We start from the raw sequence: 27,846 nt of genomic DNA on the forward strand, positions 1-27,846 counted from the left end.
ATACGAAAAGAGTTTAGTAGAATTCTGTGAATGAGTGGGGTATTAATGCATAGCCTTTGTCCAGATGCTGAAATGGTGAGGAGGAGCAAGTCCATAGAAACGTGAGCAGAGCTAATGATATTCCAAGCAAGCCTACGATGCTAAATTCTCAGCATTGGTTTTGTTCTTGTGGTGCCTCCACTACCTTTTGTCTTTTGGTAAGATATTCTAGTTGTTCCATTGATTGGAATTGCAAACAGTGAATGCACTTGGTACCTATGATACTCAACATTCCATTGATGTCGAGTTCAAGACAAAAATAGAAATGATTGTGTCATCCCATTTGGTTGCCAAACTGGAAAAAGGATGAGCGTCAGTAACTTGAGTGGTGTACTACTTACAAGTCGGTTGTCTATGCTACAGGGCTTGTTAGAGAAGCTTAAAAGGCCTGTAGTTGAACTTGAACTTGGTCCAAGTCCCAAACAGTTGGTTAAGGCCAAGGTTGATGTCACGCCCGCCAAGGTTGATGTCACATCCCAAGAGCCATTCCAAGGGTGTGATGCTCGTTTCACGCTTCAATCTCAAAAGCTCAAAGAGTGAATTGACTCAAATATTAATCAAATATTTATAAAAGTTACTAATTATCAAATTCCAGTTTAGAATAATAGAACAAAAAATCTAAAATCTTTAAATTTCAACTTTGAAACTAATGCATTAACTAAGATACTTTTGTCCAAACAACTTCAAAATTAAATAATAGCTAATATTAATTAATTTCTAACATTTAACAATGTCCAAAAAGAAAGGTACTTAAAAAATGATCAGTGAAGAGGAATAAACTCAAAGTCCAATAAGAAAAAATCAATACAGTTTCACTATTATATCTCGTTGATCAAGGTTAAACAAATTAGAATCAAACATTTTATTTTATTTATTCAAAACTTATAAAAACGTATATTTCCACATTTTTCTGACAAACAAAAAGAATATGTTATAATATATAACAAAAGCAATATTTTACATATTTCAAAATAACATATAAATAAATTATTTTTCTTTTATAATATCTACATTAATTTTCCTTACCTTAAATAATTGCTCAAAAACCTTGGAGAAAAATAATACTGAAGAATCTACTTCTCACTTAATATAATATAAAATAAAAAATTATTACTATTAAATATTTATCTAAAATTATAAGTTTGACAATCCTAAAATAAAAATTCTCTGTGTTGATATGTTTGTCACCTATATTATTTTTAACTTCCTAATAAATAACAATTTAATAACTGGGTTTCCAAATTTTCATAAAAGTTGTAACACTTCCAAAAAATTACGACTACTTATCAAAAATAATAAAATTATTATTATTTTTAATTAAATCCTTCAAAAATATGTTCTTTCTATTTATTATATTAAACTATTATTACTATTATTACTTGGTACCTATGATACTCAACATTCCATTGATGTCGAGTTCAAGACAAAATAGAAATGATTGTGTCATCCCGTTTATGCTACAGGGCTTGTTAGAGAAAGCTTGAAAGGCCTGTAGTTGAACTTGAACTTGGTCCAAGTCCCAAATCAGTTGGTTTAGGCCAAGGTTGATGTCATGCCCCAAGCCCCACTCCAAGGCAATCACGATCATTTCACACTTCAAGCTTCAATGCTCAAAGTGTAAATTTATTCAAATATTTATTTTTTGATTAGAAGTTGCCAATTATCAAATTTTTATTCAAAATAGTATAACTAAAATTCTAAAATATTCAAATCTCGGCTTTAAAACTAATATATCAACCAAAATATTTTTGTTCAAGCAACTTCAAACATGAATAATAATTAACAGTAAGTAAATTCTAACATTTAACAATGTTAAAAAAAAAAAAGTTTAAACAAATATTTTAATAATGTCAAATTCTCATCCTAACTATCAATCCTCACTCAAACTGAGGGTACTTGAAAAATGGTTCACGGAGGGGAATAAACTCAAAGCCCAATAAGAAAATGGATTAAACATTTTCAATTATAATTACAAATAAAATATATAATGTGTATTTTTTTTTTATAAAAGCTTTTGAGTTCAAACATGTTAAAACATTCAAAACTTTTCTACCAAACATTTTCATATTTGTATCAAAACAATTGCATATCAAATTCAAATCAAAAGCATTTCAAAATATTTGTGTTTTAGTTATCAAATAACAAATGGTAGCCAATTAAGTAGGAGTTTATAAATGGATGGTTAGCCTCAAATTATTCCTTTTAAAATGGATGAAATCAACCATTACTAATACTAGTAACTTCCAATCAGACCTCCAAAGGTTGAGATTTAAAATAATTACATTCCCTATCAAGAAATGTAAAAATCAACTATTGTATCTCATTGACAAGAGTCAAAAGGTTGAGTAGGGTCAAACAAACTAGAGTTGAGATTTTGTTTCATTTATTCAAAATATATCTCCACATTTTTCTGACATAAATAAAAGAAAAAGTTCTAATATATGTTTCATGCAAAATATATATTTGATGCATGCATAGAAACAAATGTAACATTTTACATATTTCAAAATAACATATAAAAAGAAAATTATTATTTTTTATTATATCTGCATTAATTTTCCGTACCTCAAAGAATCTACTCCTCATATATATATATAAAACTATTAGTAATCATGCAACTTTTATTTCTTTCTATAATCCCTATATTTTCTTTTTCAAAAAAAATCTCAGTGTATGATTTATTTTTCTTTCTCTATTCTTTTTATTCATTTGGATATTCGAAATTTCCCGAATTCCATCAATAAGACAACCTATGTTCATAAATTTTCAATACCGTGCTCTAAAAACTCTACATGTAAAAGAGTTTTCTAATAGAGAAGATAAGAAAATTTTAATTTATATTCAGGGCTAGCTTTTAAGAGCAAAAAAACTTTTCTACCCTTGATAAATTAATTTATTTAACTCTTTTATTTTATTTTATTTCTTTCAAATTTACTACTTTACCCCAAGAAATTAACTTGGGTGCTACAGTTGAAGTGTAGCTTGCATCTTGTTCTCAAAAGAAGTGTCTTCAATAATAACTTCGACTATACATGAGGATGAAAGTTGTCAAATGACAGAAGATGTTGAAGACTTGCATTTTTATATTACTATTGAGCTTGTATTGACTTATACATTTAAGATGAGTACATTCACATATGACGAAACACCTTATTTTGGTTTAAACAAAGAAGAATAAAGCATATAGAGGAAACCTTTCTACTTGAGCTTAGTGCTTAGAGCTTCTGGGAAGGCTTCAGAACATGTTTACGGTGCATTCCAAGAGCCCATGTCAGGAAGATGTTTCTATAGCTCGCATAGTGTAGCATACAGTTATTCATGAAGACTCCAATGATTTCCTATGATCATTATTTTAAGGTTAAGATGCATCCAAAAACAAAGAAGGAAATAATGCCTGCGAAAACAATTTTGATCGGTTAATAATTTATAACCAACCAAGATCATAATCAGAATTACCTCTTGAGGGAAATCCCCATTGTTCAACTGTGAATTAATCAGTAGCTTAGCTACATTGTGTAGAGGGGTTGGATCTCTCTCAACCTAGTTTAGAAGAAAGAATGAAAAATTGTACTTCCTGTAAATTATTTAGGGAAATTTGGAGTTTCTGTCAAAATATTTTCACTTTCATCAGCACCTATGAGAAGTAACCATTAAATGAATCAAATTCGAGAGTAACCTATCCGGCGTCAATTAGACCCATCAAACACCATGCGGTTTGTACCAAATTTATGTGATCCCCCTCTAGGTGTACATACACCTGTACAATGATGATTAAACTGATGAGTAAAATATCCAGCTCATATTTTCCAAGCGATGGCACTGAATTAGAATGAGAATTACCATGTCTGGGCATGAAAGATAGCTCTCTCCCCAATAACCATATTGTTTTACATGAGAATTTTTACTTCAAACTCAAAACCATCATCCATTTCCATCTCCTCAACTAAGTAGCCAAAAACGAAAGAGATGCATACCAAGATCCATCCGGCCTTTGTACATCCTCAACATAACCGGTTGCCTTTTCAATGAAGTTGTCTACTTCTTTCCTTCTATGATTAGGATACAATTTCTTGAACAACAAGAGAGTCTGGATAGCTGATGATGTGCATTCCACATACCTAAACCGCCAAATAGGTAACATTAATGAGTGTATATGATGTGAAAGTGGACATGGAAATGTAAATGGAAATGGACATGGACATAGAAATGTAAATGAATTAGATATATAATAACCTACTCATGCTCGATGACTATGTTGGTGAAAAGTTCTGAAGGATTCAACTTCTGAGAAATAAAAGAAAGTGAATCAAAACCAAGAATCTGTTAGTCCTAGACTCAACTGCATTCACTGAGGCCTCAAAAATTTGGTAACAACTACATCTATTTGTGAATGAAAGAAATTACCTCCAACCATTCTTCAGCTCCTGCTGGCTCCCAAACAGCCACACCACCACTTTTGTCATTTGGAAATTACAAAAAAGGGACCATGGTTAGACTTTGTGAATTTACAAAATTGGAATATTAATCTGGCAACAATTTTGAGTGTCACAAGTGAAGCAAAATATGTGTACGTACTTGCAAGGAGAAGAGGAAATTGACAGCATCAAATAAGCGTTGAGGTTCAGCATTTTAACCAACAAGTTCTTCTGGAAATTGTGATAGTAACAAGAAGACCCGTGGGAAAAAAAAAGAGGATATGCATGAGGAACTTCTGTATTAATTACTACAGTATATGATCAGAATAAAGCTATATCCTACCCTCAATGCTTCTGATGTGCAGTCAGAGACTTGCCAACCATGATCGCGATTAGAGAAAGTCCAGGCTCCTTTTGAAAAGTGACGATACCTACTCCGGTTGTCACCTGATGGATTTTCTTGACACTGAAATTTAAATTTGGTATGATAATGGTTGTAAGCTTAATGAAGATATGGAGCATGGTAGTGGTAGAGGTTTTGGGAGTGTATAGGTAAGAAACTTGTGATAATTTGACGTAGTCGTGACCTTTCTTGAGAGTAGTCCCGTATTCTTCAATCATACCACTTTCCAGGATGGCTTGAATGCAAAGAGAAGTGTCCCATAGTTGACTCCCAAAACCCTGCAGTTACAACAACAAGTGAACATTATGGATGGTGAATTTGGAGGTGATAATTGAGTAGAACCAAAATCGTTGGGTGTTGTAACAAACCTGCACTTTCATTCCATCCTCTGCCAACATAAGTAGTCGGGAATTTGGGCAAGGTGATGCTTGAAAGCATCTGAATTTGAGTCTGGATTCTCTGCCCAAACAACCATCATGTGGAAAGCCTACAGAAATTGATGTTGCCCCAATAGAAGAACAATGTCTAAACCTTTAATTACTTAACCCCAATGCATTCCATCATTTCATCTTCCTAGTGAATGATTTTAATTGCTTTCTTTACAGCCCTCTTCTAATTTTGGAGACGGGCCAATGTTTGAGAATTGACTCACCAAAGTGATAAAGCCCACCCCAAAGCACATCTTGTATGAGGGAATGGGAGTAGAAGTAATCCTCTTGCATCCCTTCAATATTTTAGCACAAGGTTAATGGGGGTGGATTTAGCATGCCCCTTCTCACAAAAAAACTGCACTCTAAATATAGCAAAAATGTCTCATTATAAATCCAAAACTAGCAATTGCAAAATCCCAAACCACTTTATCTACAATCAACCAAACTACCAACCTTTGCGCATAAAAGCTGTAGTTTTGCCCAATCAATTTCATGGTATGGTTCAGTGTGCATTTCTTCCCTCAATTGTAGAACCAGATCAGTAATGGGTGATTGAAATCTTGTGCTGTGTAAATATGACATAGGCATGTAAATTGTTCGACAGTAGCGTCAAATTTTATCTGCAACACAAACATTTCCATTGAAAACAAGTTCATAAAATAAAACAATGCAGCCTAATTGAGATCAAAATACTAAATATACAGGTACTGTATATTGCTTACCTGGATGCATGGGAAAAAATGAAGGGAAAAGCCAGAACTCTGGTGGCAAAGGGTTGCAGCCAGACCACTCATACAACCCAAACACCTTAAAACACACAAAAGTCAATTAAGCCAATAGCAATGGAAAATCTTTCTTCCAAGCCAACAGAAGATCACCAACTTATGAACTCACCGAGATATAACACTTTCCCCAAGATGGTGAATAGGTTGCACCTCCGCGATCGAGAATCCATTTCCTGCCTGCTGCTAGAGCCTTGTCATCCGGTCCTACTCCTAGTATATGCATGGAGATGTAGTTGACGGTTGTTCCAAGCATTGTGCTGTACCCCTCGATATGGAATCCCCACCCACCATCTTCATTCTAATCATCTAACACATTCCATTACTATTCCAAATAGGAGATGAACATATTGTGAGCCAATTAAAGATGATGAGTTGAGTTTTATTAGTACTTGATGGTTAGTAATGTAGCGAAGAAGCTCCAGTACTATGTGTTCCGGTGTTAGGGCAAAATTTAGGATTCTAGTAAAGTATAGCACCATGATCTGCATATCAATTTGGAATAACACTTTTAGAGTTAGTTTATTCAGAAATTAAATTAAATAATTATTTTTTTCTTCAAAAAAGGGGTACTTAGAAAACATACCAAAGGAGGTGTGAAAAACAAAGGACCAGCGTTCTCAGCAGGCCAGTGACCATCCTTTTCTCCTGCAGTTGTCACTGCTTCATATGTTACTTCTTCCTTTTCTCCCAGCCTCACTAGTGGTATGCTCAAATCTATTTGGTTTTCCTTGATAAGCTGTGATTTTTAAATTGGACATTAGAATGGAGGGATTATGTAGTCACAATTCAAACTTCCTTGCAATGATTTTTCAAAAGTAATTTATTTTTAACAAATGCAAACATTTTTTTCTTGTATCATTTTCAATTCAAGCAAGTTAATTTCCTTTAAAAAAATACAAAAACAAAAAAATAAAAAAATAAAACCAAGAAAATACGACACAAGATTTTAGGCACCCAAGAAAACCGTTTTCAATTTTTTAGAACAAAAAATCAATAAAATACGTTTGTCAATCAAAAACTATTTTTTATTTTCTAATTTCAGATAACATCTTTTACTTGTTTTCTACTATTTTCACTTATTATCTAAGGGCTATTTTAAAAAATAATTATACAAACATGTAGAATAATTTAAAATAAAACAATAAACATAAAAATTGTTTTTAAAACATATTTAAAAAATATTAAAAACAAGTTACAAATATTTTAGGTTTTCAAATAAACTTTTGTTCAATAAAACATTAAAATATAATTTTAAAAACACTATTTTCAAAAATTGTTTTGTAGAACTGTTTTTAATAACAGTTTTCTGTTAACCATAACAACAAATTGAAAAAAAAAAAGAAAAAATGTTTGGTAAACAGAAAACTGTTTTCAATTTTTTTGTTCTTAAGAACAAAAAAAAAACGTTGTGTTGTGGATAACTAAATTATATATCCTGATCATCAAATTTCCAATATGAGGAGGAGCTTAGATGTAAGTTGCAAAAAGTGTGGGTAAGATGACTTAGTTATTAGTTGCAAGTACGGTCCTCTCACGCCCACCCCTAGCTGCATCTTCCCATCCAACTGGAAACTAAGTGAATTTAGGCCAAGACCCATAACAAATTTTAGTTGAAAACCCATATATATATATATATATATATATATATATATATATATATATGTATGTATGTATAAATATATGTATGTATAAATTTCTATGAAGGCCCTTTAATTAATATTAAATTTTATTGTGATCACTTCATCAACCTCAGAAGCAAAATACCATGCTGGAAGATAGTAGAGGAAATTTTTTAATCCAAAGATATCATCATGAATAAAAGAGCGTATACCTGCATCCTCATTAGGAGATCCCCATTAGGTTTGTAGCAAAACCGATTCTTTGTGAAAATTTCCTGGACTTTCCTGACCTCTTCTCGCTCTTCTGGGGTCCCAGCTTCAGGGTCGAACTTCCAGATCTGCCTGCCAACAAAGTTGTTGAGGCTGTACAGCCATGGACCATGCCCTTCTGCAATTTTGAGCTTCCACATACTGCATATTTGTTTATATATATAAACATCCTCATCACTTCAGCTCATACATAACATTATTATCCATTAACCTTATACTATCAAGTATAGAAATATCGAGATCATTGTTTCCCATAGTTTAACTCCAATTTTACAGAGAAGACATGCAGACAATTGCAGAAGCAGAAGAAGAAACGGAAGGAGATGATTTAAAAACTGATTTTTCCAGGTTAAAAAAAAAAGAAGAAGAAGGAAGCCTGCATGTTATAATTCAAAAACAAACCTACCCAAAAAGTTAGTTTTTGCATAGAATTCTAAAGAAGCGATATATATATACCACCTCTCTCGCTTCTCATCAACTCCTCATTGATAGAAAAAAAAAAAAAAAGAAGAAAATTTTACAAAGTACGAACCTGAACTTTGTCTGTGGAAGATGTAGGCGAAGAGAGGTTGAGGAGTTGATGAGAAGCGAGAGAGGTGGTCACTCCTTTATATAGACTCCCAATGTGCAAAGGGAAGGACGAGGCTGAAGATAGTAATTGATAATAAAAATAATTATAAAATGTTTAATTGTTTTTGGAGAGCATAGTAGCAGTACTTCAGGAAATGCTCGGGGGAGGGGCCAATTTCTGACTCACAAAATTAATTTGTCCATAAATCTATGTAAAATTAAAAATAAAATAGAATAAAGAAAAAGAGGACAAGCTTTATGTGAATGATTTTTCACGTGATTTTCGACCAAAATTTTTGTTCCAATAGAAATTTTATTAGAATTATAAAATATTTATAATAGAATCTAAAAAAAAAAAAAAAAAATTGAATTGAGAGGAGAGGTAAGCTAGGGTCAGTCTTGGCGTGCATCAAAGTCTTGGGTTGTGAGCCTAGGGTTAAAAGCAGGAGGCAATTGTTGACCCATCCTGGCCATTGTCTGCGGTACGTACAACTCTGTATTTTTCAAAGCTGAAGGTCAGTTATTATCAAATTGGTTGGTGGCAGATGAAGATTTGATTTTGTGGTGACCATTCAATTACATTTTTAATTTTTCATTATAATTTTGTTTTCGGAGTAGTTGAGAAATTAATTATGTCATTGACAGGCTTTAGTTCAATGCACCTTGGAGGGCATGTGAGAATGTTTTCAATATTAAAAACGTTCCTAAAAAAAAAACAAGGTTGTTGGAGTTTTACCTTTGTAAAACGGGTTAAGTGATTTTTTACTTGCAGTAGTGAAACAAAATTGAGGATCCTTCCTTGAATATTCTAACTCTAAATTTTTTTTTAATATTTTATTTTTTTTCAACAGTTTTTAAAATGATTAAAGAGTTCTTATATTTTATATAAAATTTATTATTATTTTTTAATTTTAAAAATAAAAAATTTAAAGTATATTAAAAATGATAATTAGACGGTATTTATTTTTTTTAACTTAATATTTAATAGAACTTAATTTAATTTAATATTAAATAGTTCTTAATTAAGTTGTTTGTTTTTTTAATATTTTATTTTTATTAAGTGTTAAGTTGTTTGTTTTTTACATGTTAGAAATCAACATCTTAAGAAAAATAATTTTAAATTAATTCTTATCTCACAAAAAAATAATTTAACATATTTTTCAAAATTTTAAGATAATAAAAATTATTTTAAAATTTGTTGAAGTTAAGTGGTGAAAAAGAGAAAAAGGTGGTGGTCTATAACGAGGTTGATAGAAGAGTAAAAAGATAAAGATAAGAAGATTTATCATGATAACAAGAATTGAGGGTTGAGATTTTTTAATGGGTTTAAAAATGTTACTTTTTCTATATTGAAAAAGTTTAGTGTTTTGTTTTTTGTGATTCAATTAAAAATATTTAAAAATAAGTAATAAGTTAAATAAAAAATTTAAAACAAATACCCTCTTACTAATAAGTTTAAAAAAATCAACACTCTCTTAGATTATTTTCTCATCAATTCTTAATCGACAATCAAAGAAAAAACAATTATAATTTTTTTCTTTCTTTTCCCTTTCCTCTCTTTTTATTTTATTTTATTGTTTTTTTAACTTTTAACAGCCAAAAATAGTTATAGTTCATTAATCCTTAAGTGAACTTAATTACTACTTCAAGAAATTCAACTAGGGCTTTTTCAATTTCATTTTTTATATGATGAATACTCTATAACTTAATTTTTCACAATGAGGCCATCCCTAGAAGTCAAGATACTTTCCTTAAACAAATTCAAAGCAAATAATATTGAAAAATCACTCTAAATTGTTTTTATTTTTTTTAAAAAAAACCGGTTATAACCATATTTTTGTTGGGATTTGAGTTTCTTTGTCAAGAAACATTTTTCCAGGGCTATCACCCAAATAATGACAACTTATCTTGTTAGTGTCTCTTTCACCATTAGAAAGTCTGCTCAAGATGAGATTAGAGGTGATGGAATGGAAAGATGTTGCTCTTATAGATGTTCCCCTTATGTGAAGTGTCTATACGTGCAAAGTTGGTGGATTTTGTTCAAGTCAACTGTAATTTCTAATGAGAATAATGCAACATCAACAAAATTCCCATACCTTTATTGATTGCCTCTTTGTATTTAGTGCCTTTATTAATCAAATACATATTTTTTGGGTTTTTTTATAATATGTGAAAGTGAAAGTGGTTGTATGACTTTATTTTTGGGTCAATTTCAGTGGTGGGTTGCAATTAATGCTGTTGGTGTAGGGGATTAATTTGGAAGGATATACACCACTCAATTTAAATGCGATAGATTTTTTTTTTCAAGTTGTTTTCGTAATGTAGTTGATAATAATTTTAGAAAGTATTTTTGGTTTTTTAATACTTGAAAGATAAATTTTTTAAAATGTTATAACAATTATAAACGCTTACTAGAATCACTATCAAATGCACTCTTACTTTCAAATTTTAAATAGGTTTTTTCTTTTATAATTTATTACTTGTTTCTTAAATTTTGTATTGAATGAAAAAAAATTAAAATATTTAATTTTTTTTAATGATAAAAGTAATTAATTAGTTTTTCTTTAATTCTTAACACTTAGTAGAAACAAAAAATTAAGAAAACAAACAATGTGATGTGTAATATTATTAAGTACTATTTATGTAATGCCTCAAACCCAATTTAGGGGTAAAATTATAATTTAGAAATTATTAATTAATTAAAGTAATTTAATAAGGGTAAAAAGGTCTTTTCGTGTTTAAAACCTTAGATATAAATTAGATTTTTCATATCTTTTCCATTCAGAAAACCCTTTTACATAGAGATTAAAAATATCAGAGAGCATAGAGCTGAAGATTTGGAGGTTTAGGGTTTGAAAATCAATTTTTCAGGTAAGATTTTTAATCCTTTAATTAATATTTTATATTCATTAATTAGTTTTGAACACTTTAGATATTCTTGGAATATCTCAATTTTGATTAGAGTTTGTTTAATTAATTTCTAGGTAAAAAATATTAAAAATTTATGAATATAGTTTGATTTATTAATATAAATCGATAAATTTTGATTACTCAAAATAATAGATCTAGATAAATAAAATTATATAGTTTCGGATGTGAAAATTACATAAAATTTGTCAGTATGAAGGTTAAAAGTTTTAACTTTAGAAAAAAAATGATAAAAGATGCGTAGGAAGGATTTGGCATGTTGAAAAAAAAAAATGGTCTACACGTTGACCTAGAAAAGGGAGTAAATAGTATTGTGGAAAACAATGAGGAAGAAAAGGACGTTGATGGCTTGGAAGAGAAATAGGTTAAGGTGTTGTTGGGTATTGAAATTAATAATAATAATAATAATAATAATAATAATAATAATAAAAGAAACAATAATAATGAATGGAGTTGGGGTGGAGTTGTTGGAAAAAAAAAATTGTATGGGGTATTGTTAAGTTTCAGTAGGAGATTTAAATAATATTAATGATAGTTTAATGCAAATAAATATTTTTAAAAGATTTGATATAGATAAGCTAGAAAAGAGAAATAAATTATTATTTAGGAAGTTGAAAATAATATTGGATAGTAATGATATTAATATGAGAAATTAATTAGGATCCCTAATACTAAATACAATATTTTTTTAAGATTGTCAAATTTATATATTTAGATAAATAATCAATAATTAATATCATGTATGATGTTATGTTAGGTGAGGAGGAATTTCTTCAGAGTTAAATACTTCAAGATTTTGAGTGATTTTTTCAAGGTAAAAGAAATTAATGCAAATTTTTATAAAAGAAAATAATTTCCTTTTTTATATTGTATTTTGAAATGTGTAAAAATATTATTTTTATCTTTTCGCATGGATCAAATATGTGTTTTGTATAAAAAGTATATTTGAGAATCTTCTTTGTTTATGAAAAATGAATAATTTTGGAGATATGATATTTTGTTTTACAAGTTTGAATTAATGAAATAAAGTGTTAGACTCTAGTTTCTATGGCCCTAGTCAACAGGTTATAATTGTTGACATTTCTATGGCCCTAGTTAATGGGTTATAGTTGTTGACATATTCGACCCTAATCAACGGGTTGTAATAGTTGATATTATATTACCTTAGTCAACGGGTTATAATAGTTGACCTTATGGCCCTAGTCAACGTGTTATACTTGTTGACATTTGGTTTTGTTCACCTTAAATGGAACAAATTTGAAACTAGTTACTCAATTGTGAAGTCTCACCTAATTGGGCACTATTTGTTATTTGATAACTAGAGTAAAGATATTTTGAATGCATTTGATTTGGTTTTGATGAGAAATTGTTTTGAGAAAAGTTTGAATGCATTAGTATTTTGAACTCAATTTTTTTTTATGAAAATAAGTATATGTTATATCTCTTATTTGCAAACATGATTGAAAATGTTTGATCCGTGAAACTGTATTGATGTTCCTTATTGAGCTTTAAGTTCATGTCCCTTCGTTGATAATTTTTTAGGTACTCTCAGTTCGGGCGAGAAGTGATGGCTAGGCTAGGGAATTTTCCATTATTAGGATTTTGGTTCAAACTTTATTTTTGACATTGTTTAGATGTTAAAATTTAATTTTCATTTAAATTATTTGAATTTAGAGTTATTTGGACAATAACACTCTGATTGATGTGTTAGTTTTTAAAGTTGAGAATTGGGGATCATAGAATTTATTTATTTTACTACTCTGAACAGGAAATTGATAATTGAAAATTTCCAGTTACAAGATGAATATTGTGTTGTTTCTACTTCGAGGCTTTAGGGTTGAGGTGTGAAATGACCGTCATGCCCTTAAAGTGGGTTTTGGGGCATGACAGAGTGGTATCAGAGCACTAGGTTATGATCTTATTGGGAACATGTTTTAGTTTACTTTGAGGATAGATGAGTGATGCATTAGTTTAAGTTTCAGTTTCGTCTTATATAAATTCATATTCTTCTTTATGAATCTAATGTCTAATTGGTTTTCTAGTGACTAATTTAGTTATACCTAATGCTTTATAGGACAACATGTCACAAAGAAGACCAACATCTTCCCAAAACAGTTAGGTTAATAATTATGCACCTCATCCACTTGAGGGTTTGCCTTCCATGAATGCAAAAGGGCTTTATAGGTATCTTGAGACTTTAGCTAGTTTGGTTGAGCGTTAGGCTAGAGCTATTGAGACTCAAGCTCTTGGAGAACCCTCATCTTCTAGGGGTAGCTCATTTGATGACTTTAAGAAGTTAGGTCCTTCTTATTTTTTTGGTACTTCAGACCCAACGGAAGCAGAAGCTTGGATTCTTAAGATAGAGAAATTCTCTGATGTTATAGATTGCTCTGAGGAGCAAAAGACCTCTTATACAACATTTATGTTAGATAAAGAAGTAGATCATTGGTGGCGATGACCAAAAGGCTTTCAAAGAATCAAAGACCTATAGTTTGGAGATAGTTTAAGGAGGCATTTTACAAAAAAAAAATACTTTCCCGATAGTGTTGGACGATAAAAAGTAGGAGAGTTTGTTCGTTTGGAACAGGGGGATATGACGGTGGCCCAATATGAAGCTAAATTTACAAAGTAGTCATGTTTTGCTCCACAATTGATTGCTACAGAGGAGCAAAAGGCATTAAAGTTTCAAGATGGATTGAAACCATATCTAAAGAACAAAATATCTATTTTGAAACTTAGTGTCTATTCAGAGGTTGTAGATAGAGCGCTTATAGTGGAAAAGGATAATAAGGAGCTTCAACAGTACAAAAAGCAACAAAGGAAGAGGAGTAGGAGTGATAGTGCCCATGATAACCAAGCACCAAAAATGTTTGTTTCAACTAAGAGTCAGATTAAACGGGAAGTAATGCAAAATTTAGATGTGACTTGTTCTATTTGTGGTAAGAAACATTGGGATAAACCTTGCTATAAAGAGTCTGGAGCTTGCTTTGGTTGTGGGAAGCATGGACATATGATTCGGGATTGTCTAGAGAATAAGAAGTTTATAATTGGGAAGCCTAAGGAGGAGAATAAGGAGGATAAACAGAAACCTAGACTCCAAGGGCAAATGTTTGCTATGACTCATCAAGATGCTCAAGCCACTTCTGATGTGGTGATAGGTACTATTTGAATTTACACTTTATTGCTAGAGTCTTGATTGACCTAAACTCAACACACTCTTTGTTTCAATATCTTTTGTTGGTTTGTTGGTTATGCTTGTTGGTAGCCTAAACTTTGATTTGATTGTTGCTATTCCTATGGGACATTCGGACAATATAATGTTTGGAGGTTGTCTTATGATGACTAGTTATATGGAGATGTTAGTTGACTTAGTACTTCTTGATCTTTAGGATTTTGATGTGATTTTGGAGATGGATTGGTTAGTTTCTTTCTATGTCCTTATTAATTATTTTGGTAAAAGGGTGATTTCCATATTCCTGGTCAATAATAAGTTTAGTTTTAAGGGAAAACATGTGGTTAGACCGCTGTGTATGAACTTGGCTTTATAGGCTAGTTCCTTGCTTAGGTTAAGGGTTTTATGCCTATGTGGTGTGAGATGGAAAAGATACTATGTTCTATTATTGTCTGGTTGATAAAGGTCTAGTGAAACAATCTTAGTATTCGAGAAGTCACTTAGGAAGTAGATGAAGAGATAAGAGAAAAACATTTTCATTTATTTCAAGACTCATGTATGTCAAGTTTAGAGGACTAAACTTCTATTAAGAATGGGATGATGTAATGCCCAAAACCCAATTTAGGGGTAAAATAGTAATTTAGAAATTATTAATTAATTAAAGTAATTTAATCATGATAAAAAGGTTTTTTCGTATTTAAAACCCCTAGATATAAATTAGATTTTTCCTATCTTCTCCATTTAGAAAACCCTTTTACACAGAGATCAAAAAAATCAGAGAGCATAGGTGTAGACCCCTTGTTTTAAACCAAGTGTATGGTTTAATGATATGAATTTTATTTTTACCTTTATTTTATTTTATTTTTATAGGTTGAAATAAATGGGCATTTCAGAATCACCCGGGAGGGGGAATTTTTCATTTTTTGAAGTAGGGAGGGGAGAGACCTCCTTATGCCAAGACCTGGCTACCTTGGACGTGTGGCAAGAGACATGGACGACCATGCTAGTGGTCAGAAACGCCATGCTTGCTGATAGAGGAATAGTAGAGCTAGTAATGGTTTGTTGCTAAAGATAGAAACAGGGGAGGAGCTAGATATCTGGGGAGGTTTTGCTGGTGAAGAGGGAGGGCAGGGGTTTTGAGGAAGACAGGAGGGAGTTTTGAACTGAGGGAAATAGGGTCTTTATAGAGAAAACGAAGAGCAAAGGAACAAAGGATGAACTCATGGGTTTTCTGAATTGTTTTTACTAAGAAGGAGTTCACCCAGGTGAGAGCATTGTGGTTTTTCCATTCCTATTTTCTATTTACATTATTCTTCATGCATTCTCCCGGTTGTCTTTATCTTTCATTCACTACTTAGATGTGATGATTCTGTTGCTCTCTCATGTTTTTGTTCTCTATGATTTCATTTGAGGATATTATGCATATAGAAGCATCTGAATCATATTTACATTCTCTGTCATTCCCCTCTTCGAAGCCCATGGATTCCCATTTGAAATGAGGCTCAATATATTTGCTATTTGGTATTTCTTGTTCGTTTCTTGGGATTTACCATGTTTTACCCTCTGCTATTTCTATTTCCATACATCTTTTTCTCTTCAAATGTGTGAATCACCTGTTGGGGCTGCCTGAAGTTTGAGAAGAAAGGGTATATGAAGCTACTTGTCATCAGTACTCTTAGGCATAAGAAGCTTGTCATTCTTTGCAAACATAAGAAGTACAAGCCAGAACTATGGAGGCAACAGGTTTCACATGGTAAAAAGTGGGTTGACTGAGGAATTGAGAAAGAAATAAAGCAAGCAAAGCTGTCCTCGAACGACTTGCCGCCGGCGGTGAAACGCCTTCGCCATCACCGGAACAGTGATTTCACCATGCCATTCTCTCTCACCACTCGGCACATATTCTCCCCCATGCATGGCCACCTTAGCCCTCATACCCACGCAAACCTCCCATGCTTGTGCACCTCACTCACATGCATGGCCATTCCCCATAGACATTTTCACTCACCACCCATTCCTCAACCGTCCATCTCTCATCCTCATACTCATTCTTTTCTCCATGCCCACCTCTCATAATACTCATCTCCTCACCACTTTTCCTCTCTCCATTCCACATCATATACCCATCTTCGTTCATGACCACTACCCATCCCTCGCATCATGCACACCAAACCCATACCTGTGGCCATCTTTCTATGTTCATTAACCTCTCATCTTGCTCAAATTGATCCACTCTCTTCCTCGTTTTTCATACCCACTGACCATCTCTTCATACTAATATCAGACCCATCTTCTATCAATAATACCCACCGTTACCATCCCAACATGCCCAACACCATGCACCTTTCATCACTCTTCATGCATGCAAGGATCATGCACCCCTGGCTGCTATCACGCCCCTCCACATGCCATTTCTCTCATCACTTCTCATCGTTTGATTCATCAACGACATCCCGTATCCTTCCCGAGCATCCATCAAACCCGTCATCCACCTGCTGGTGTAGTGGCTTCGAAAGCCATATATCTCCACCGTCTCGACGCCGCCCTCGAAGCCGCCACCCCTTCCCCTCTCCTCTACATCGCTGTTGGTGGAGGCCTCGCCTGAAGGAGCTGCCCAGATGGAGAGGGATGCCTTAGGTTGTGATGGAGTTTGTGTTGGTGACGAGCTTGGGCTTGCCCATGATGGACATTGGGCTTGAGAGGAAGCCCAGCCCAGGCATGTTGATGGAGGGCAATATTCTCTTAAATGAATGGGCTGTGTTGAAAAGGTAGGTGCCTTGGGCTTGGGTTGGAGCACCAAGCCCAAGTTTGTGATCAAGTTAGCCCATTGGGCTTGCCCATAGTATCATATATGGGCTTGAGTTTGGAGCCCAGCCCAAGCTTGTTGATGAGGGGGGGCCTCATGGCTCCTCAAGCTAGCCACCCTCATGGCCCAAGTCCGTGTTGAGCTAGCCCATTTGGTTGCCTCAATTCAAAATAAAATCTTTATACCTCTAATCCTTCAAAAATCACATGTTTTAATTTAATTCTTCAAATACTTGTTTAAATCTTATTTTCATAAATCGAATCATTATCCCATATTTATTAGTTATTCAAAGTCTAATCCATAAAAAAATCACATGTCTTAATTTAATTCTTCAAATACTCGTTTAAATCTTATGTTCATCAACTAGGATTATTATCTCATATTCATCTATTTATTTAAAATCTAGTTCTTCAAAAATCTCATGTCTTAATTTAATTTTTCAATTCTAAAAATTCTACAATTCGTCTAAATTTTATCCTCATCAATTAGAATCATTATTCCATATCTATTCAAAGTCCAATCTTTCGAAAACCTCATGTCTTAATTAAAATTTCAATCCCAAAAATTCTACTATTCATCTTTATTCGCCTAAATATTATTCTCGTTAATTAGTATTATAATCTCATACCTACCTATTTATTCAAAGTCTAATCCTTCAAAAATCCAACGCCCTAATTCAAATTTTCAATTAGAAAAATTCCACTATTATTTTTTTATTCGTTTAAACATTATTTTTGTTAATTAGTATCATTATTCCATATTTATTTATTTATTTATTTCAATAATTAAAATTCAATTCTTCAAAACTGGATTTCCAAATTTAACCTTTAGACTCAAAAATTCCACCATTCACTTTTATTCATTTAAATATCATCTTTGTCATCATTATTATAAATTCCACGTTTACTTATTTCTTTCTTCTAAAAATTCCAATAATTAGAGTTCAATTATTCAAAGATCCAACTTTCAAACTTAATTTTCAAAATCCCACTATTCACTTTCATCCGTTCAAATATCACTTTTGTCATAATCCAATTTTCCAATGTAATTTTTAATCTCACAAATCTCACTATTCACTTTTCATCCATCCAAATATCGTTTTGATTAATTAATAACATTATTCCATATTTACCTATTTATTTCTCTTAAAAATCTCAATCATTAAAGTCCAATTCTTCAAAATTCCAATTTCTAAATTTAGCTATCTAATATTCCAAGTGTCCTATCTCCGAACTTAATTTTCAGTTCCTAATATTCTGATTATCGTATTTACCCAGTTACTCATTTGTTATTATCATTATTTTTATTATCATTTTATTTGTTCATTTCTAAAAAGTCTGCATTCAAATGATTTTCGAGATTTCCAATTTTCATAAATCAACTTTCATAATTTCTACTTCTCAAATAACTTACGATTCTGATTTCTTTCAAAATTTAACTCCCAAAGTTCCAATTTTCGCAACTTAATCTTTCTTTAAGATCCCAAACCCTTAAATCGTTTTCAAAATTCCAACCTCTTTCAAATTCAATTTCTAAAAATTCTCATTCTTACATTCAATCTCTAAAAGTCTGATATCCAAATAAACTCTAAAACTCCAATTTTCTAGTGATCTTCGAGATTCCAATTTTTCAATTAAATTTCAAAAATCTAATTTTCTCCCAAATAGTTTTAATTCCGCTCTAGCTTTCAAACAATCTTCTGCTCCTCCTGGTTTTAGTAAGTGTGAACGAATTTTCCATAATTCCATAATAATGGAATCTGTGACATTAAGTCATGTTAAATAAACGGGCTTTGGTAGGGGCCCAACATGGGTGACTTTATGATTGATTGATTGATTGATTGATTGGATTGGATTATCATACATCCTGCTCTTTGACATGCATGAGATTATTTCTTAATTGTGCACTGATTCCATTTCTATGATAGCGCACTGTTCGTTCGTGGCCCAAGTACGCATCCATTCCTATTCTGCTCATTCTCTATTGCATGTTTCAATTCCCATATGCACCTAATCGATTTGAGTATCCATTGATTTTCCTATTGATTGTCATGTCAGCTTCATTTTATTAGTAGAGACCCAACTTTAGGGACTTAGAGGGGTGCTACGGTCTTTACCGTACCTTCCCGATAAGTAACCTGACCCCCGAGCCCGATCCGGTTTTTCGTAGATCATCTTTTCCAAAATAAGGAGTCGCACTTAGGGTTTTCTTTCTTATTTTGTTACCCTTTAAAAATAAAACAAAAATAAGTGGCGACTCCAAGTCAATTTTTCTTAATTAATAAAATCATTTTTCAAATAAAAATCGAGCTTGCCATCGAGTGGGAAACGCATGAGCCGAAATGTGGGGTCCACAATAGGGCTGAAGATTTTGAGGTTTAGGGTTTGAAGATTAAATTTTCAGGTAAGATTTTTAATCCTTAAATTAATATTTTATATTCATTAATTAGTTTTGAACACTTTAGATAGGTTTTTTGGAATATCTCAATCTTGATTAGAGTTCGTTTAATTAATTTCTAGGTCAAAAATATTAAAAATTTATAAACATGGTTGGATTTATTAATATAGATTGATAAATTTTGATTACTCAAATAAATAGATCTAGATAAAAAAAAAATTATATAGTTTCGGATGTGAAAATTACATAAACTTTGTGAGTATGGAGGTTAAAAGTTTTGACTTTAGGAAAAAAAAATGATGAAAGACGCGTAGGAAGGATTTGGCATGTTGAAAAAAAAAAAAAAAAGATGGCCTACACGTTGACCTAGAAAATGAAGTAAATAGTATTGTGGTAAACAATGAGGAAGAAAAGGACGTTAATGGCTTGGAAGAGAAATAGGTTAAGGTGTTGTTGGGTATTGAAATTAATAATAATAATAATAATGAATGGAGTTGTTGGAAAAAAAAAAAAAAAAAAGAATTGCATGGGGTATTTGTTAAGTTTCAATAGGAGATTTAAATAATATTAATGATAGTTTAATGCAAATAAATATTCTTAAAAGATTTAATTTAGATAAGTTAGAAAAGAGAAATAAATTATTATTTAGGAAGTTGAAAATAATATTGGATAGTAATGAAATTAATATGAGAAATTAATTAGGATCCCTAATACTAAATACAATATTTTTTTTAAGATTGTCAAATTTATATATTTAGATAAATAATCTATAATCAATATCGTGTATGATGTTATGTTAGGTGATGAGGAATTTCTTCAGAGTTAAATACTTCAAGATTTTGAGTGCTTTTTTCAAGGTAAGAGAAATTAATGCAAATTTTTATAAAAGAAAATAATTTCTTTTTTTATATTGTATTTTGAAATGTGTAAAAATATTATTTTTATCTTTTCGCATGGATCAAATATGTGTTTTGTATGGAAAGTATATTTGAGAATCTTCTTTGTTTATGAAAAGTGAATAATTTTGAAGATATGATATTTTGTTTTGCAAGTTTGAATATGGCCCTAGTCAATGAGTTATAATTGTTGACATTTCTATGGCCCTAGTCAATGGGTTATACTTGTTGACCTTATGGCCCTAGTCATCGAGTTATAATTGTTAACCTTATGGCCCTAGTCAACGAGTTATAATTGTTGACATTTGATTTTGTTCACCTTAAATGGAACAAATTTGAAACTAGTTACTCAATTGTGAAGTCCCACCTAATTGGGCACCATTTGTTATTTGATAATTAGAGTAAAGATATTTCAAATGCATTTGATTTGGTTTTGATGAAAAATTGTTTTGAAATAGATATGAGAAAGTTTTATTGAAAAGTTTGAATGTATTAGTATTTTAAACTCAAAAGTTTTTTTATGAAAATAAGTATATATTATATCTCCTATTTGCAAGCATGATTGAAAATGTTTGATCCATGAATATTCGAAATTTCCCGAATTCCATCATTAAGACAACCTATATTCATAAATTTTCAATACTGTGCTCTAAAAAATCTACATGTAAAAGGGTTTTCTAATAGAGAAGATAAGAAAAATCTAATTTATACTCGGGGCTTTTAAGAGCAAAAAAACTTTTCTATCCTTGATAAATTAATTTATTTAATTCTTTCATTTTATTTATTCTAAATTACAATTTTACCCCAAAAATTAATTTAGGGTGTTACACTTGAAGTGTAGCTTGCATCTTGTTCTCAAAAGAAGTGTCTTCCATGGTAACTTCGACAATACATGAGAATGAAAGTTGTCAAATGACAGAAGATGTTGAAGACTTGCATTTTTATATTACTATTGAGCTTGTATTAACTCATACATTTAAGATGAGTAGTTTCACATATGACGAAACACCTTATTTTGGTTTAAAGAAAGAAAAAGAAGAGAGCATATGGAGGAAAACTTTCTACTTGAGCTTAGTGCTTAGAGCTTTTGGAGAGGCTTCAAAACACGTCTATGGTACATTCCAAGAGCCCATGTCGGGAAAATGTTTCTATAGCTCGCATAGTGTAGCATACAGTTATTCATGTATACTCCAGTGATTTCCTGTGATCATTATTTCAAGGTTAAGATGCATCCAAATACAAAGAAGGAAATAATGCCGGTGAAAACAGTTTTGATTGGTTAATAACTTATAACCAACCAAGATCTTAGTGAGAATTACCTCTTGAGGGAAATCCCCATTGTCCAACTGTGAGTTAATCAGTAGCTTAGCTGCTTTGTGTAGAGGGGTTGGATCTCTCTCGACCTAGTTTAGAAGAAACAATGAAAAATTTTAGTTCTTGCAAATTATTTAGGGAAATTTAGAATTTCTATCAAATTATATTTCAATTTCGTTAGCATTTATTAGAAGCGACCATTAAACAAATCAAATTTGAGAGTAACCTGTCCGGCTTCAATTAGACCCATCAAACACCATGCGGTTTGTACCAAATTTGTGCGATCCCCCTCTAAGTGTACATACACCTGTATAATGAAGATTGAACTAAACAGTAAAAACTCCAACTCATATTTTCCAAGCAATGACATTGAGTTAGAATTAGAATTACCATATCTGGGCACGAAAGATAGCTCTCTCCCCAACCACCATTTGCCTTCTGCTTTGAAAGCAAAAAGTCAACACCTTTACGAACGGTTTTGCTGTTTGAGTATGTTTTCCCAACAGCAGCTAACCCTGATAATGCAAACCATGCAGCATAGGTGAAGCAAACTCCCCAGCCACCATACCTGCCAATATTGTTTCACATAAGAATTTTTACTTCAAACTCAGAACCATCATCCATTTCCATCTCCTCAACTAAGTAGCCAAAATTGAAAGAGATGCATACCAAGATCCATTGGGCCTCTGTACAATCTCGACATAACGGGTTGCTTTTTCTATGAAGTTGTCTACTTCTTTCCTTCTATGATTAGGATACAATTTCTTGAACAAGAGGAGAGTTTGGATAGCTGATGATGTGCATTCCACATACCTAAACCGCCAAATAGGTAACATTAATGTGTATATGATGTGAGAGTGGACATGGAAATGGACATGGACACGGACATAGAAATGGAAATGAATTAGATGAATAACAACTTACTCATGCTCGGTGACTATGTTGGCGAAAAGTTCTGAAGGATTCAACTTCTGAGAAATAAAAGAAAGTGAATCAAAACCAAGAATCTGTTAGTCGTAGACTCAACTGCATTCACTGAGGCCTCAAAACTTTGGTAACAACTACATCCATTTGTGATTGAAAGAAATTACCTCCAACCATTCTTTGGCTCCTGCTGGCTCCCAAACAGCCAGACCACCACTTTTGCCCTTTGGAAAATTACAAAAAAGGGGCCATGGTTTGAGACTTTGTGAATTTACAAAATATGAATATTAATCTGGTAGCAATTTTGAGTGTCACAAGTGAAGCAAAATATGTGTACGTACTTGCAAGGAGAAAAGGAAATTGACGGCATCAAATAAGCATTGAGGTTCGGCCTTTTCCCCGACAAGCTCTTTTGGAAATTGTGATAATAACAACAAGACCTGTGGGAAAAAAGATGGAATATGCATGAGGAACTTCTATATTAATTACTGCAGTATATGATCGGAATAAAGCTATATATCCTACCCTCAACGCTTCGGATGTGCAGTCAGAGACTTGCCAACCATGATCGCGATCAGAGAAAGTCCAGGCTCCTTTTGAAAAGTGCCGATACCTACTCCGGTAGTCACCTGATGGATTTTCTTGACACTGCAATTTAAATTTGGTATCATAATGGTTGTAAGCTTAATGAAGATACAGAGCATGGTAGTGGTAGAGGTTTTGGGAGTGAATAGGTAAGAAACCTGTGATAATTTAACATAGTCGTGACCTTTCTTGAGAGTAGTCCCGTATTCTTCAACCATACCACTTTCCAGGATGGCTTGAATGCAAAGAGAAGTGTCCCATAGCTGACTCCCAAAACTCTGCAATTATAGCAACAAGTCAGCATTATGGATGGTGAATTTGGAGGTGATAATCGAGTAGAGCCAAAATGGTTGGGTGTTGTAACAAACCTGCACTTTCATTCCATCCTCTGCCATCCATAAGTAGTCAGGAATTCGGGCAAGGTGATGCTTGAAAGCATCTGAATTTGAGTCTGGATTCTCTGCCCAAACAGCCATCATGTGGAAAGCCTGTAGAAATTAATGTTGCTCCCATATAAGAATAATGTTTAAACTTATGGATGCATTCCAACATTCTTTCTAATATATTCCGCCTCTTCTCTCACACTCTCACTTACCTTCTCCACACACCCAGGAGTTATATATCTACTGTTCTCATCTTCCCAGTGAATGATATCAATTGCTTTCTTTACAGCCCTCTCTCTAATTTTGGAGACGGGCCAATGTTTCAGAATCGGCTCACCAAAGTGATAAAGCCCACCCCAAAGCACATCTTGTATGAGGGAATGGGGGTAGTAGTAATCCTCCTGCATCCGTTCAATATTTTAGTACAAGGTTAATGGGAGTGGGGGGTGGGGTGGGGATGGATTTAACAGGCCCCCTTTCACAAAAAAAATTGCACTAAAAATATACAAAGAGTCTTATTATAAAACCAAAACTAGCAACTGCAAAATCCCAAACCACTTTCTCTACAATCAACCAACCTTTGCGCATAAAAGCCGCGCTTTAGCCCAATTGATTTCATGGTATGGTTCAGTGTGCATTTCTTCCCTCAGTTGTAGAACCAGATCAGTAATGGGTGCCTGAAATCTTGTGCCGTATAAATACGACATAGGCATGTAAATTGTTCGACAGTAGCACCACATTTTATCTGCAACACAAACATTACCATAGAAAACAAGTTCATAAAATAAAACCATGAAGCTTAATTGAGATCAAAATACTAAATATACAAGTACTACATATTGCTTACCTGGATGCATGGGCAAAAATGAAGGGACAAGCCAGAACTCTGGTGGCAAAGGGTTGCAGCCAGACCACTCATACAGTCCAAACACCTTAAAACAAACAAAAACCAATTAAGCCAATAGCAATGGAAAAGCTTTCTTCCAAACCAACAAAAGATCACCAACTTATGAACTCACCGAGAGATAACACTTCCCCCAAGATGGTGAATAGGTTGCACCACCGCGATCAAGAATCCATTTCCTTCCTGTTGCCACAGCCTTGTCATCAAGTCCTACTCCTAGTATACGCATGGAGATGTAGTTGAGGGTTGTTCCAAGCATTGTGCTATGCCCCTCAATATGGAATCCCCACCCACCATCTTCATTCTAATCATCCAACACATTCCATTACTATTCCAAATAGGAGATGAACATATTGTGAGCCAATTAAAGATGATGAGAGGAGTTTGATTAGTACTTGATGGTTAGTAATGTAGCGAAGAAGCTCCACTTTGTGTTCCGGTGTTAGGGCTATATTCAGGGTTCCAGTAAAGTATAACACCATGATCTGCACATCAATTTGAAATAACACTTTTAAGAGTTAGTTAATTCAGAAATTAAATTCAATAATCATTTTTTCTCTCTTCAAAAAAGGGGTACTTAGAAAACATACCAAAGGAGGTGTGAAAAACAAAGGACCAGCGTTCTCAGCAGGCCAGTGACCATCCTTGGCCTGGATGGCTCTATTCAGCCTCACAGATTTCCTTACTGCAGTTGTCACTGCTTCATATGTTACTTCTTCATTTTCTCCCAGCCTCACTGGTGGTATGCTCAAATCTATTTTGTTTTCCTTGATAAGCTGTGATTTTTAAATTAGACATCGGAATTGAGGGATTATGTTGTCAGAATTCAAACTTCCTTGCGAAATTGAAAATGATTTTTCATAAGTAATTTATTTGTAACAAATGCAAACGAATTTTTTTTTTTTTTTTTTTTTTTTTTGTATCATTTTCAATTCAAGCAAGTTAAAAAAAAAAAAAAAACAAAAACAAAAAAATGCGACACAAGATTTCAGGCACCCAAGAAAACAGTTTTCGATTTTTTAGAACAAAAAATCAAGAAAATACGTCTATCAATCAAAAACTATTTTCTATTTTATACTTTCAAATAACATATTTTACTCGTTTTCTACTATTTTCACTTATTATCTAAGGGTTATTTTAAAAAATAATTATACAAACATGTAAAATAATTAAAAATAAAACAATAAACATAAAAATTGTTTTTAAAACGTATTTAAAAAAAAATATTAAAAACAAGTTACAAATATTATAGATTTTTAAATAAACCTAACATTAAATAATAGTTTTAAAAAAACTATTTTCAAAAATTATTTTGCAGAACTGTTTTTACTAACAGTTTTCTATTTATTGGAGCAAAAATTAGAGAAAAAAAAGGAAAAATGCTTGGTAAACAGAAAACTTTTTTTTTTTTTTTAGGAACAAAAAACTTGTAAGATAATATCTTTTAGTTTTTTTCAAATGTTTTCACTTGTTTTGTAAGTTATTTTAAAAATTAATTATATAAACATGTAGAATAATTAAAATAAAGTACTAAATATAAAATTATTTTTAAACATATTTAAAAGTATTAAAAATAGATTAAAAATATTTCAAGTTACCAAATAGACTTTTGTACTACAAAACATTATAGAATGGTTTTTAAAAATTTGTCTCTTATAACTATTTTCGAAAGTAGTTACCAAATAAGGCCTAATGTCTTACCATTTTTGAAAATTAACTAATGGAAGATACTCCATACGCTATCACTTTTATCACATTTTTTATTATATACATTCCCGGCAAGTAAAATTATATTTACCAAAATGTGATTAGTTGTATTAAATATGTATATAATAGCATTTTACATTTACTAAATTTCACTGTACAAGGTGGCAAAGATGACAAAGGTTTTGGCCTTTTTTAAAGAAATATAGATATTTGCTTTTCGGCAACTAAATATATGTCCTGATCATCAAATTTCCAATATGAGGAGGAGCTTAGTTGTTAGTTGCATGAAGTGTGGTTTGGCCATATCACTGTCCTAAACCTGAAGTATCTTTTTCCTTGGGTAGTTTTCAAAGAATATCAAAGTATGACCATTAATTACCAGTTGGTGCCCAAAGGCAAGTACGGTCCTCTCACGCCCACCCCTAGCTGCATCTTCCCGTCTAACTGGAAACTCAGTGATTTTAGGCCAAGACCCAGAACAAATTTTAGTTGAAAACCCATATATATATATATATATATATGTATGTATAAATTTCCATGAAGGCCCTTTAATTAATATTAAATTTTATTGTGATCACTTCATCAACCTCAGAAGCAAAATACCATGCTGGAAGAGAGTAGAGGAAAATTTTTAATCCAAAGGTATCATCATGAATAAAAGAGCATATACCTGCATCCTCATTAGGAGATCCCCATTAGGTTTGTAGCGAAACCGATTCGTTGTGAAATTCTCCTGAACTTTCCTGACCTCTTCTCGCTCTTCTGGGGTCCCAGCTTCAGGGTCGAACTCCCAGATCTGCCTGCCAACAAAGTTGTTGAGGCTGTACAGCCATGGACCATGCCCTTCTGCAACTTTGAGCTTCCACATACTGCATATTTGTTTATATATATAAACATCCGAAATCACTTCAGTTCATGCAGTACCATTATTAACCATCAAGCATAGAAATATCGAGATCATTGTTTTCCATAATTTAAAACAAGACCAACTCCAATTTCACAGAGAAGACATGAAGAAAATTGCAGAAGCAGAAGAGCAAATGGAAGGAGGAGGGACAAAACTGGCTTTTCCAGGTTAAAAGAAAAAAAGAAAAAGAAAAAAGAAGGAAGCCTGCATGTTATAATTCAAAAACAAACCTACCCAGAAAGTTAGTTTTTGCATAGAATTCTAAAGAAGCGATATATATACATAATCATTTTGATAGAAAAAGAGATAACTTTACAAAGTATGAACCTGAACTTTGTCGGTGGAAGATGAATGCGAAGAGAGGTTCAGGAGGAGCTGATGAGAAGCGAGAGAG

The 27,846-nt window shown here is 32.4% G+C and overlaps 1 protein-coding gene and 1 pseudogene across 5 annotated transcripts; both read right to left on the minus strand.

Annotated features, from left to right (window-relative positions):
• LOC117923541 overlaps window positions 1–7,962 on the minus strand; it is a 43,888-nt pseudogene extending 35,926 nt beyond the window's left edge.
• On the minus strand, window positions 3,093–27,846 carry LOC117923539 (beta-amyrin synthase-like). Of its 5 annotated transcripts, none has more exons than XM_034841879.1 (19): window positions 27,780–27,846; window positions 27,216–27,414; window positions 25,429–25,614; window positions 25,234–25,323; window positions 24,954–25,142; window positions 24,782–24,866; window positions 24,513–24,679; window positions 24,147–24,335; window positions 23,920–24,039; window positions 23,710–23,829; window positions 23,492–23,614; window positions 23,308–23,406; window positions 23,134–23,190; window positions 22,967–23,013; window positions 22,712–22,855; window positions 22,433–22,610; window positions 22,269–22,349; window positions 3,496–3,579; window positions 3,093–3,377 (listed from the first exon to the last, which is right to left on the minus strand). In XM_034841879.1, exons 2-19 carry the CDS (start codon window positions 27,411–27,413, stop codon window positions 3,255–3,257), a joined length of 2,280 nt encoding a protein of 759 aa, XP_034697770.1. In that variant the 5' UTR covers window position 27,414; window positions 27,780–27,846; the 3' UTR covers window positions 3,093–3,254. The 5 variants fall into 5 exon arrangements, with proteins under 5 accessions (XP_034697770.1, XP_034697769.1, XP_034697767.1 ...); XM_034841878.1 differs by lacking the exon at window positions 3,496–3,579 and adding an exon at window positions 22,048–22,131; XM_034841877.1 differs by lacking the exons at window positions 3,093–3,377; window positions 3,496–3,579 and adding exons at window positions 21,624–21,929; window positions 22,048–22,131.

The sequence above is a fragment of the Vitis riparia genome, chromosome 10 (assembly GCF_004353265.1).
Source record: "Vitis riparia cultivar Riparia Gloire de Montpellier isolate 1030 chromosome 10, EGFV_Vit.rip_1.0, whole genome shotgun sequence".
NCBI classification, from domain to species: Eukaryota; Viridiplantae; Streptophyta; class Magnoliopsida; order Vitales; family Vitaceae; genus Vitis; species Vitis riparia.

Coding starts and splice junctions, on each gene's coding strand:
- LOC117923539 (XM_034841876.1), bottom strand. CDS start 27,413: ATGTGGAAGCTCAAAGTTGCAGAAGGGCATGGTCCATGGCTGTACAGC. Junction 24,680..24,781: donor ATTTTTGCCCATGCATCCAG/GTAAGCAATATG, acceptor TTTGTGTTGCAG/ATAAAATGTGGTGCTACTGT. Junction 22,350..22,432: donor ATCTTTCGTGCCCAGATATG/GTAATTCTAATT, acceptor TTCATTATACAG/GTGTATGTACACTTAGAGGG.